Source organism: Aphis gossypii, unplaced genomic scaffold, assembly GCF_020184175.1.
Source record: "Aphis gossypii isolate Hap1 unplaced genomic scaffold, ASM2018417v2 Contig00365, whole genome shotgun sequence".
Taxonomy (NCBI): domain Eukaryota; kingdom Metazoa; phylum Arthropoda; class Insecta; order Hemiptera; family Aphididae; genus Aphis; species Aphis gossypii.
Genome location: NW_026083079.1, coordinates 2,214 through 15,143, shown reverse-complemented (window position 1 = coordinate 15,143; position 12,930 = coordinate 2,214). Strand labels below are relative to the sequence as shown.

The 12,930-nt window shown below is 31.1% G+C and overlaps 1 protein-coding gene and 1 pseudogene across 1 annotated transcript; both read right to left on the bottom strand.

Annotated features, from left to right (window-relative positions):
• Nucleotides 1-2,607: 2,607 nt before the first annotated feature.
• LOC126553883 (uncharacterized) lies at nucleotides 2,608-3,978 on the bottom strand. The gene has a single exon (XM_050208995.1). The coding sequence runs from the start codon at nucleotides 3,976-3,978 to the stop codon at nucleotides 2,608-2,610; it is 1,371 nt and encodes a 456-aa protein (XP_050064952.1).
• Nucleotides 3,979-10,240: 6,262 nt separating this feature from the next.
• Nucleotides 10,241-11,272, bottom strand: LOC126553885 (uncharacterized; annotated as a pseudogene).
• Nucleotides 11,273-12,930: the final 1,658 nt, after the last annotated feature.

Genomic DNA, 12,930 nt, shown 5'->3' with positions numbered 1-12,930 from the left:
TCGAGTACTTGTGTTACTTCAAACGCTAATAAAATTGTGCCTGTATATTTTTATGATTTTTGAATCACTATAAGACTAACTAATAAGCAACCATTATATGTATTAAATTTAATATAATAAAATAAATTTATTTTAAGTATTTTGACTATAGTTCATTATAGTTATCCATAACAGATAATAAAGAAGAATATCGTAACGTCCACCTAGTTGGACAAAATGGTCTTATAGTAGTCTCGTTCTCTTCTATTTGTAACATTTTAAACCAAGATAGCCTCTTGGGTGATTGTTTGATAAATGTAATTAATTCTCTTATAAAATTTAGTATATCTCTAGCTTTTTCTACATTTCGCATACTATCTTGGGTAACAAGATTTAAAGAATGAGCTTGACAATGAACAAACAATGCTCTAGGTTCAATTTCTTTAGTTCTAGCTTGTAATCCTTTGTGAACTCCAGAAACATTGCTAGCACCATCAAAACATTGTCCTCTAATATTATGAATATTCAATTCTAATCTACACAGAATATCTTTTAAAATATTGAAAAGAGTATTAGAATCAGTTTTGGGTGTTTCATAAAATCCTATAAAATATTCTTCAATTTCAAATGATTCTTTGTCCACTGTTCTTAAACAAAATGAAATTTGTTCTTTCACTGTAATATCACTAGTTTCGTCTAATAAAATAGCATAAAATGTATTCTCTTTAATTTTTTTAATAATGTTTCTAATGACTTCTCTTGAAAGTATACTAAGAATTTCATTTGTTATATCGTGGGAAATCCATTTATAAGTAGTTCTACCTAACCAGTTTTTTAATTCAGTCGAATCTTCTGATCGAAGTTTTAATAACTGATTGAAATTTGCAGATTCATCAGTATGCCCTCTTATTGCTACACCTTGTTTTGCCAAAAACACTATTGAAGATAATATTTTATCAAAAGCAAATCTTGATTCTTCCATAGATTTTTTATGACTACCCGAAATTTGAGCATATACATTAGCATTTGTTTTAATAAAAGAACTTTTAACAATATTTGTTTTGTGCAATTCTGAACGTTCATGCATATTAAACCTTTCCACCGCTTTTTTCCAATTATTAAAGCCCTCTGAGATAAATACAGAAACATTATTATTGCTATTACTACTCATAGATTTACATAATTTTCAAAAAGCTTTATCATTAATTTGATTATATTCTAACCAGTCATATTTGTTTAACCAAGATGTTAAAAATGTTCTTTTTTTTGTTTTGAAAAATCTGATGTAGTCGATGTAGATAAATTATTTTTAGAATTAATTTGATTGTCATAATTTACATTAACGCTTGAAGTTGAACTACTATTAGAATTAATTTGGTTGTTAATTAAGTTTGAGTCATGTTCGATATTTTTTTTTGTATATATTTCCACATAGACATGATTGTTATTTGTTGAAGAATTACTTTTATTATTATTTATAAAATTGTAATGCCCTACAAAAGTTTTAAAAAGTTATGATTAAAAAATTAAATATTAAAATTTATTTTAAAATCTGATTTTGTCATAACTATTTTTAACAAAAACTAGATAGGCGAGTACCTACGTAAAAATGTGGAAAAACGGCGTAGGCGCTAAATTGCATTTGTTCTAATATGATTTATAATAAACTTACCTTAATGGCTTATTGTTATAATCTTCGAATAGTACACTTCGTAAGAACAGTAATAACTAACAATAATAAAATAATTAAATAGGTATTGGTATTATACTCTAGAATAATCAATACAAAAAAGGAAATACTATGGATCACTAAGTTAACACGTATATCACCGCGGTCTATTTGCCGTTGCGTTACTGTGTCGCCACAATGAATTTCTATCTAGTCGACTACGTGTCGACTAGTTGGTGCATACATACATGTATATCATTGTAAAAACTATAAATATAGTTGCTTATAATTTATAAATAATATTATTTGAATTGAAAACTTTTAGATTAAATGTAAATTTATGATATACGATAATATCATGCATGTTTTTATTTTTAAATACCTAGTATTAATAGTATTATACTATAAAAGTAATAAAATCAGTTCTGTCTATACATTTCGGGAATAATTGAAATTACAGATGTATTTTTAGACCAAATATAAAACCAAATAAGTAGTAGTGAGCGATCTATAGTATTTTAGTATTTATAATTATTATCGATGATCATATTTAAGTTTTATATAATTATACAATCGTCGATGTTCTAATGAATATTTTCATGTCATAATCTGGTATTTTAACCAAATAATTATTATTGTACACAACGGGGGCGAAATAATACTTTTGTCCCCGTTAAATCAATGCACGGGGGCGATCGCCCCCTTTGCCCCCGTGGAGTCGGCGCCTATGTATACCTATATTTTATCATATAACAGCTATAGTACGCGAGGCGAAAAGTGAGCCGCGATCGTCGCGCGCCAAGCGGCTGTTTTTCGTCAGGGTTACTCCGCCTATTCCTACTGTTTTCCCGCCTATAAAGTAATTTCAAACGACGTAATGTAGATGTTTTTAATAAATTATAATAAAAAAAACATAATAAAATACAAATAACAAAATTAATACATATAATACATTTTTTTTAATTAATCATATCGTCTTCATCATCGTCTTCGTCAGTAGAACTGTCGTCGGGATTAATTGTCATTATAATAAGCTCCAAAATTTCATCTCTTAATCCTTCTTTTACCAAATCGTCTTCTTGAATTTTATCGCAGTGATCGCCACATTTTGCCCAATCTTCTGTTGTGACTGCATCTAAAGCACTATTTACTAACACTTCTATATCTGCCATTTTGAAGGTGTTATTTTTTTCCGCGACTTTACCCTTAACTTGCGCCCAGATTAATTCGATTGGGTTATATTGGCAGTGGTAAGGAGGAAGTCTTACCACTTCATGGCCCATTTGAAGTGCAATTTCGTCCAATTTATATTTTTTTTCTTTTGACATCGTCAATTTGACTTTTTCCCGTAGTTCGCTTAATGTCTCTACTGGAGAACAGTCTACAGATTTGTCTTGTAACCATTTTTGTACATCTGCCTTTCGAGTATTTGCCTTAGGATATTCTTCTGTTAAGGTAGAATGGTATGTGGCATTGTCCATTACAATTATACAAGGTTCTTCTAAATTGCCCAACATATCTATAAACCATTTTTGAAAAACGGTGGCGTTCATTTGAGAATGATAGTCAGCCTGCGATCCCGACTTGCAACGAAAAACCAGTTTTGAATTTTTGACAAAACCAAATGAAGGTGACCCAGCATGACACACAATAAGCCGACCGCCCTTACCAATAGGTACTTTTAATCCTTCGGTGTTGTCGGAGTTTTTCCATATGTGTCCTAGCGTATGATTTTGGTTTACCCATGTTTCGTCTAAGTAAACTATTGGCCTTGTATCGTTATTACGTCTAAACTCGTTCATTTTTCTCAAAAACTTAACCCGAGAACAAACAATATCATTTCTTTCCATTAGAAATTTACGCCCATCATTACATTTTTTGTATTTGAAATTCAAACTACGCAAAATATGTCGCACGGACCATTGTGAACCCGAATAATTAATTTTTTCATGCAACGCTCCCAATATTTTTGCACTAGTTGGATACTGACCATTATCATAAAAACTATGAACTGTTCTTCTGACAACTTCATTGTCAAAATCGTCCAAGTTGGTCATAGGTTTGGCACGTTTATAAGTTTTCCTTGGAGACTTAAATGAAGAAGGTTCGGCAGCTAGTTGATTTTCACCCACAGATAATTTTTTCCCTTCAGCACAAACTCGTTTAACATAAGCAAGACTTACGCCACACGCTTCAGCAGTCATTTCACGAGTTTGACGAAAAAAATTACTAATTTCTGGCTTACCTTTGTCACCAGCCAATGTTTTGAAATAATTATAAACATGAAAAATAACTTTCTTCGTTTGAGAATGTGTGTCTTGATATGCCATTTCAAAACTATTTTTGTATACGAGTAATTATTAAAGAAATAATTAAAATATTACAAACATTCAAACTTTAAAAGCGCGCACTTTAAAAACCAACCACGTAAGAACGCGGGAAATATGATTACAAACGTAGATAATAAACGAATAAAAACACGTGTAAACTCGTATCTCGAATGTCGATTGACTAACCAAACGTTAACAAAATATTGTGGTATGCAACAGCAGCAGCTACTGGCGCCTACTGCTAAAGGAAAATAAATTGGTCTCCAAAATACAATGAATTATACAATAAATTACCACCTGCCGTTTTTAAAATGCGCGGCAGCTGTTTCCATTGCACACAAACGTAGAACCCCTGAAACCACAAAAAATGACCGCTTGGCGCGCGACGATCGCGGCTCACTTTTCGCCTCGCGTACTATAATATGTTATTAGTCGGTTTAGTGTCGTTTGTGGCGAAACAACTTTTTTTTAAATTTGAATTGAACATTTTTTTTAACTAAGGCCTCAAGTGTTAAATACTTGCAAGATTATGGCCTGTTACTTTGTTTAAAACAATGTCACAAATGTGGTAGTGACGTAAAGCTTTACCAGAGAAATGAACGTGGAAAAGTTAGAGAAGTTTTCCGGTGTAAAAAAAAATGTTGCCAAACTACCCAATCGGTACGTAATGAAAATTTATTTTTTACTTATGTAGACAAAAATGGTCGAAAAAATAGTGGATTGAGTATCAGTGAAATAATGGAGATTGTGTACTTCTGGGTTATGGACAATCAACTTTTTCAAATAATAAAATTTACGGGGCGATCAAAAAATACTATTTGTGACTGGATAAATTTCTGTAGAGATATCCTTGTACGTCTGTTCAATAAAAGGCAACCTTGTGGAGGTCCTGGTAAGATTATTTATTTTATATTTATGTTTTCTTGGAGATATGAAAATATGTTTTGTGGATAATCAATAATAAATAATAATTATATTTTTTTGATATTTTATAAATAACCTACATTGCATGTACATTTTTTATGTTTTTAATTTTTGTAAAATCATAGAGTGGTAATCTATACTTATAAAATCCAAATACCACTCACTCACTGATCACTGTATCTCAAAAACTACTCAACGTACAGACTTGAAATTTGGAATAGGGGTTCTTCTCATATTTTCACCGTGCAATAAGAAAGGATTTTTCGAGATCCGCATTTTAAAGGGTTGCTCAAACGTGAATTTTGAAATTTACGATGGAAATTTTGTTTATAATTATTGTTTATAAATGGTTGCTATAACAACCTGATTTATGTATTAACACATTTATCACTTTATTATTTCAGCTAATTATTATGTATAAAAACATGATAACATGAAATCGTAAAATACCTTGTTCGGTTCTGCGTTTATTATTGGTAAAATACACTTTCCTTTATACATAGAGATTAATGCATCTCCGTTTACGCACCTCAGTTTATGTACGGTTATTTCTAATTCTTATTTAAAATTGTTTAAATTCTTACAAATTAATAAAAACTAATTAATATGGTTGTCGAATGTATGCTGGTGGCAGCCGGACAATTATTTTTGGTATTTATTGAGGTGTACCTCAATGATGAACTGTATGAAAAATTTGGATCAGAAAGGAACCAAGATTGCAAGTTAAAGCTCTGCATAAAAATGTAATAGACGCTATAGTTATCACTGGGAGCGCTAGAGGAGATATAGTTTGAATCCCGAGAATAACGTTGATTCCAACTGATTATCCCTTTGAATTAAAAAAAATACAATTCCCACTCAAAGTTTGCTTTGTTGTGACTATTAATAAGTCTCAAGGACAATCATTGAGCATGACAGGGATTGACTTGAGAGAAAAATGTTTTTCACATGGACAGTTCTATATCACATGTTCTAAAGTTAGCTCTGCCAGTAGTTTGGTTATTTTAGCCCTAAAAGGCAGTACTAAAAATACTGTTTATAAAGAGTTATTGAGGTGAATAAAATATTTCAATATAAATATTTTTTTTTAAAACCATAATGTAAAGTAATTTTTTGCCGACAAATTACAATATTACAATACATGGGCAACCAAGGATAAACATAACATCTAAAATCAGACTGTAATAAATATAAAAACTGATAAAATAAAAGTTATAGTAGGAGAATCAAAGCCTAGGTTAGGATTATGTATTAATTGATTATATTAATCTACCGTATTATGTCAAACTTAGTATAACTTTGATACTTTATTAGAGTTAAATCATACACTTACGTACAAACAGCACTAGGTCCGCGATCTACCGCAGGTAGATTGCCTACCTAATAATATACTGCTGCGAATCAGAGTTTTTATTCCGGGCAACAGAAAACTTAAGATAAATCTAGAACATCATCCATCGAATATTAAATAACGTATTGAACAAAGTCTGAGTCATATAGAATTGGCATTATTAACGGGCAACGAAGTGCAAAATGAAGTAAGCAATACGAAGTCTGTCGGGTCAGCTATTATTATTATTAATATAATATAAAAAATCTCGGTTTTCACCTGAGGTGACTTTTGCGCGGGCAAAGCCGGGTGGGACAGCTAGTATTATATAAATGTTCGATATTATATTTTTATTAGGTACATAAAATTACATTTTTTATTTGTATTTTACCATTTTATATCAATTATTATTATTTTATATTCGAGTATGGATGGGTTTCCCGTAGCTTCATTAGCGACGGGTCGTATCGTACATTATTATTATTATTATTATTATCATTATATTATCATTATTTAATATTTGTTTTTATTTTTATTTATACCACACATGCCTACCCGTGCTGGCCTCCGACCCAGATAGCAATGAATTCTTTTTTTATGTTTTAAAAATATCATTTTTGTAATAATATGATATGATAAATGTTTTTTTAAACTTATTTTTTGATTTGAAAAATGTTTAAATAATGTTTTTTAAATATTTTTTGGCCATAAGAGTTACATTAATATAATATTACAAAAATAATATTTTAAAATATTTTTTTTATATTATCAATCAAATAATATATTTTGTAACATTAATGTAATATTTTTGTGTGTAACAATAAAATAATATATTGATAATATCTGTAGTATAATATACTCGTATTCCTAATAACATTAAAATAATATGTTTATAATACTGTATAATTATTGTTTATATAATAATTATAACATTATCAATAATTATTTTTTAATAAATAATTATTTCAATACCAAAGCAGTTTTAATTAATATTTTCACACATTTTCATAGTTAAAACTTTAAGGCCCGGTTTTTCAATCACATTTATTCATCGAATAAGATGAGTTATTCGACGAATAAGAAAAATATGTTATTTCCCGGTTTTTCAATGTCAGAATAAGTCTTATTCGAAGGATAAATTACAAATAACCTATTGGGAACTTTTCCCACCGAATAAGAACTTATTTGCCTAATAACTACTGAAAATAACAATAAATATTGATAACAGCAATAATTACAATTTTCAATGATTATAGTTTTCTTTAATAATATTTAATATTTAATCTAAACTCGTCACGTATTCTATTCTGTCCAGTTTTCCCACTTTCCGAGTGTTCGTCACTATTATCAATACCTAATTCGTAATTACAATGGGAGAATTAATGATATTGCCAATATTGGCTTTTGTCGAAGACGACAACGATGAAATTGTCGAGTTTTTGAATTAGGTACCAACGATGTTCGTACACAAATCGAGTACGAATTAATCATATGAAGTTTTGGGATGATGAAGACTTTAAAGTTAGATTTAGAATAAATAAAATAAATACCTCTCAATAATTTTTTATTCCTTCATACTTTAGTCGCAAACTTGTAGCATCTCTGGGCTGATATTTATAAAAAAAATAATTAATAGTTCATAGTAATTAAATAATATTTTATATTGTTTATAGTTTTTACTTAGTACTTACACAGCCTGATGTGGTCGAGTTGTACGCCTCACTAATCTTTAACCAACACCGGTTTTGTCCTTTCAGGACACAGTGTTGGACACTTTATTTTCTAGTACGTATCTATTTTCAATTGCATATTTAAGTAATAACTCTTTTTCTTCAAAGGAAAAATTACTAGCTCTAATCCTTTTACTTTATGACATAATGTATAATGGATGAATAATATATTACAGAATTGCAGTTTATAGTGTTAAATAATTTATAATAGTGGACATAGAAAATAAAATCTATTTATAATTGAGATTGTTCTGTGGTAATAACATTGTCATAATCACTGATAAGATATTTCAGCCAATTAAAATAGAGCAGAACTCTTCATCTTGTTCCACAATGCACAACTCCTAACACATATTATTATTATTATCTACTGATTAATTTTATTTCCCAAATAACTATTGTAACGATCTAAATTGTAGTTAGTAGTAATAATTATAAACCATTATGCGATAGCGTTCTCCGTCCCACGGTCCCCTCGGCCACCGCTCATAGGCAACACCGAGTTTAACACACACACACACACTGTCACGTATCCCTAGTACCCGTGGTTCGGATGACCGGCCGATACTGTATAATATTAACACCGCATTAACGGCATATAATAATATAAAAGTGTAAAGTACACCGGCCAAACATATTTTTAACCAAATTATGCAAAAAAATTATACAACGCTGTTCGGTGAATAACCCGCCCGGCCACGGCCATCTCTTGTTCATTACTTTTTCTTCGCTTCAACGGGCAACAGCATGGCAGAGTAGCAAAGAATAAAATCGCCGAGGGCGTTTTCGGGACGATGCTTAACGGCACAGAAGATGGTAGTATAATTTTCTTAATGTTGTGCATACAACACACATACACCCACACCTTGGCCGGTGAATTAATATTATTAATTGTTAAATAGGTTTTGACACTTTTGGTGTTCTTTAATATTATAAAACATGATCGTTTATATATATACTAGATGTGCCTCTCTCTGCTGTGAAATTCGGTCTAAGTGATATTCGCTCTAAGTGAGTACCCTATATCGGAGACGGGATTGTAAAGAAAATATCGTAAAAAGTCTAGTAGTCACAATTTTAGTTAACCTAACCTATCCAGGGGTAATGGAAGGCGCCGAGGGGGGTCCTAACCTAACCTTAGATGGGGTCGAGTGAAAATCGTTTTACGGGGAATTCGGTCAGAAATGGTAATCGGGTGTCTAGAAAAGATCATTTACTAACAAATTACTTAAGTCCATCGTTGTGTTTATAAGATATTACCTATAATATTTTTTTCATGGCTAAATAACTAGGTATGATCTCATTAAAACGCATTTGCGTTCTGGGCTGCACACGTACTATTCTTCACGTACTATTCACGATTTGGCATGGAAAGAAATCTTAACTGGCAGTGATTTTTATCACCGTACTACGTTGGTCGGTATACGTCTTATCTATCACTGCCAGTGGCGGCCATGACACCTGCGTATCACAAAGTTAGGTTATTAGTGATTAATAGTGTTTATATAATTTATATATTAATAGTGATTATATAATTAAATTAAATATATGCAAGCATATTCATGCCTGTGCTATTCTTTCTTTATCAAAAACTCGAAATAATTTGTGTGAAACAACAGAAAAAGAGATTCTAGTTCCTGCTGCAGAAATAAATCTAATAGAAAAATCATTAATAAATACAAATACGGACAAAGAATGTGAACAATTAATTCAAATAAAAAACCAATTAGAAGCTGGAATAGGAGTATTATCGTCCCTTATTGCAAATAAAAGTGCAGTAACCGAGAAAGAAATAGCAAAAATGAATAAACATAGCAGTTCCTTACTTCAAATATTGCAAGGAAAACGAAAAATAATAGAAATAGAAAAAAATAGGGAACCTGTAAATAAAAATATTGATAAGCAGAAACGATTTGTGAGCAAAAAAGAAAAGTTGAATTACTTAGTGGTAGAATAGAAAGTAATGAAAGAAAATTTCTAAAGGAAGGGTTGGTAAGGGACAAGTACAAAACATACATACTTCCAATGATCACACTTACTAATAACTTATTAACTACAACCCTTAGTAATATAACTAATATATTTTTAATATTTTAATACCTATGTCCTTTTTTTTATTATGATTTATTTTTATTTTACTGTTAGTAAGACTTTAGGTTGACATATTTTAATGTGATTTTTTTATTATGATCTTACTGTTGATAGACTAGGTTGACAAATGTTTTAATATGCTTTTTTAATTATGACTTATTTTTATTTTACTGTTACGAGACTTAAACTTGACTAATATTTTAATGCAATTTATAATAAACACAAACAAATATTTAATATACAATATACCTAATGTATAATGTAACTTAATATTTTCTTTTTTCCATTGTTCCAGGGTAGAGCAGTTAAATTATGAATCCAAACCTGACGACTATAAGAAGATACATTATTACTTAAAAAACAAACAGGTCTTCTATAACACAAGAACCTAGTAACACTTGACTTTTATTCACATTTACAATAATAGATGGTGTAAACTATAAAGTAAGATTACCTGCAATCATGGCTCTTTCTTCAGGTGTTAAATTACATCTACCAAGATTCATATTATGGCCAAAATGAGTACTACAAAACTCTACACAGACAGTTTCGTCTTCTGTTACTACTATCTGAGTATTAAAACAGAATATTAAGTAAAAAAAAAAAAACGAAACGTCAAGATTAAGAAATTTTAAATTTATACCATTGACGATGGACATGTAGATCCAATTTTGTTTGTGCCCTGACTTTTAATTTTACGGACACCTGTTGATCTACTTTGGAAATTACCGGTTCGATGACAATCCAGATACGTTACAGTTGTATTCTGTCCTACAGTCTTACGAGCACTTAACGCATAAAAACATAAACTATCATCTTCCAGTTTTAATTTCCATTCCTTGAAATCTTAAGATATATATTTCATAATACAATATAACTATAAGTGTGGCATACTAGTCTTAGGTATAGTAAAACAAAATATTTCAAGTAAAATTAAAATTCAGTAAATCAAATTTACCATGAAGAGTTGCAAACGTTCTTTTTTCGTTTAGTAATTTCACGCCATGGTCTGCCTCTATATGAAATTTCAAGTTTTTTTGTTTGTGAATGTTTTATTACAAGCTGAATCTGGACGTTGCTCGCTATTAATATTTTTAGACTCTTTAGAGCCACAAGTAATTGAGTGTCTCTTTAAAGTTCTTTTATAGCTAAAATATTTGTTGCAAACCAAGCACTTAAGCTCTTCCATGTTACTGGTTGCAATTCCTAAATCTTCCATTTTATTATGTATAATTACTAATTGTGTAAATATTATAATTTATAATTAAAAATTAAAATAATAATAAATTAATAATTATATATTATAAAGAATATATCACCACAGCAGATAACAATATCACGTTATATGATAAGAAATGTGATTTTCACAAATATTGATAAGAAATGTGAACGCTTCTGATTGGTTACGCAATTTTGCTCCCGAGACGCTCGTGATCATACCTAGTTATTTAGCCATGATTTTTTTAATATACCTAACTGATATTATTATCATTGTTATCGCTCTCGGTGTAAAAGTTTATCTCGACATAATTGCCCGGCTGTTTTTGGAATGTGTAATAATGTAATAATATATTGTAACGAGACCGAATTACCGTCCGCACAATAGTGCGCGCAATCAGCGCGTACGGTGTATAAAATGATAATTAATCCGATTCACGGACGATGCCACCGCGCACCGATGCGTCGCTAGTGGATCACCCGGGTACTAATTTCCGTGCGGTGACCAACAGTATGTGCCAACAGTACACTAAGATAACAACACTAGATAGCGTTAACGCTGTGCCATACTTTGGCTCGCATCGGACCCGCGAGATCAACCGGTTAAAATTAACGTCTATCAGTAATCTGATGGTACAGATACACTCAGCATCACTTTAGTTATGTACGATCATAATTACAGAGTGCTCTGCGAGAACTGCACCATCAGATACCACAGAAAACCACAAGTGTCATCGACGCATTCTACAACCCGGAGGATGTCAGAATCGCCTTCAAATATACCCCGAATAACACCAAAAGACGACACAGTTTTCGTTCCGATTCACTCTACCGGCGACAAACGGTCTACCTGGAGCCATCCATGAATGGTTCAGACAGGTGCCTGGTCCCGGTAAAGTGAATTTCGCCGTTCACGATTCGCCCCTTCGACCGCCGTCCGTAATAGTTCGACTGCCGTTTTGTGTTTCGTTCTTTTTACTCACTCCTCTGTTTTAGGAACCAAACTATTTTGGTTCAAACTAAAACAGACTAGTGAGCCAAGTACGATACCCCGCCGATTCGCCGCGGGACCTCTACAGCCGCCGTCCGCCGCCCGCAGTACGATAGACTGCCGAACACGTCCATAAGAGTTATACAACCACCGCAGAATTCGCCAGTCCACCACGCTTACTGCTGCATTGTGAGTCAACTCAGTAAAAAATACTTAACATTAAACTTCATCCTTGTTACACGTTTTTTTTCTACATGTCAAATCATATTTTTATGATATACTTCAATAAAAAGAAAATACTGTATTATTTAATAAATTTGAATATAATAAAGAGAATAACAATTTTATGAACAATAATTCAAGAAAGACGGTGTTCATCATTTATTATTACAATATATATATTTCATAATATAAAAATACGAAAAATGGTAATTGATTGTTTATTATTCCTCAACCAGTGTAATACGGTGTTCGGTCGCTTGCCCGGTTCTTTTGTGTTTGTAAAACAAAAAACAAATGAATACGAAAAATTGCAATTGAGTGTCTAGCTATCCGTCCTCAACCAGTGTAAATCTATACCTGTGAAAGTGGGATGTTAGTTCTTAAACACATATATATTATATTATATATATTAATTTAATCGACCACATCATATATTGTACACATGT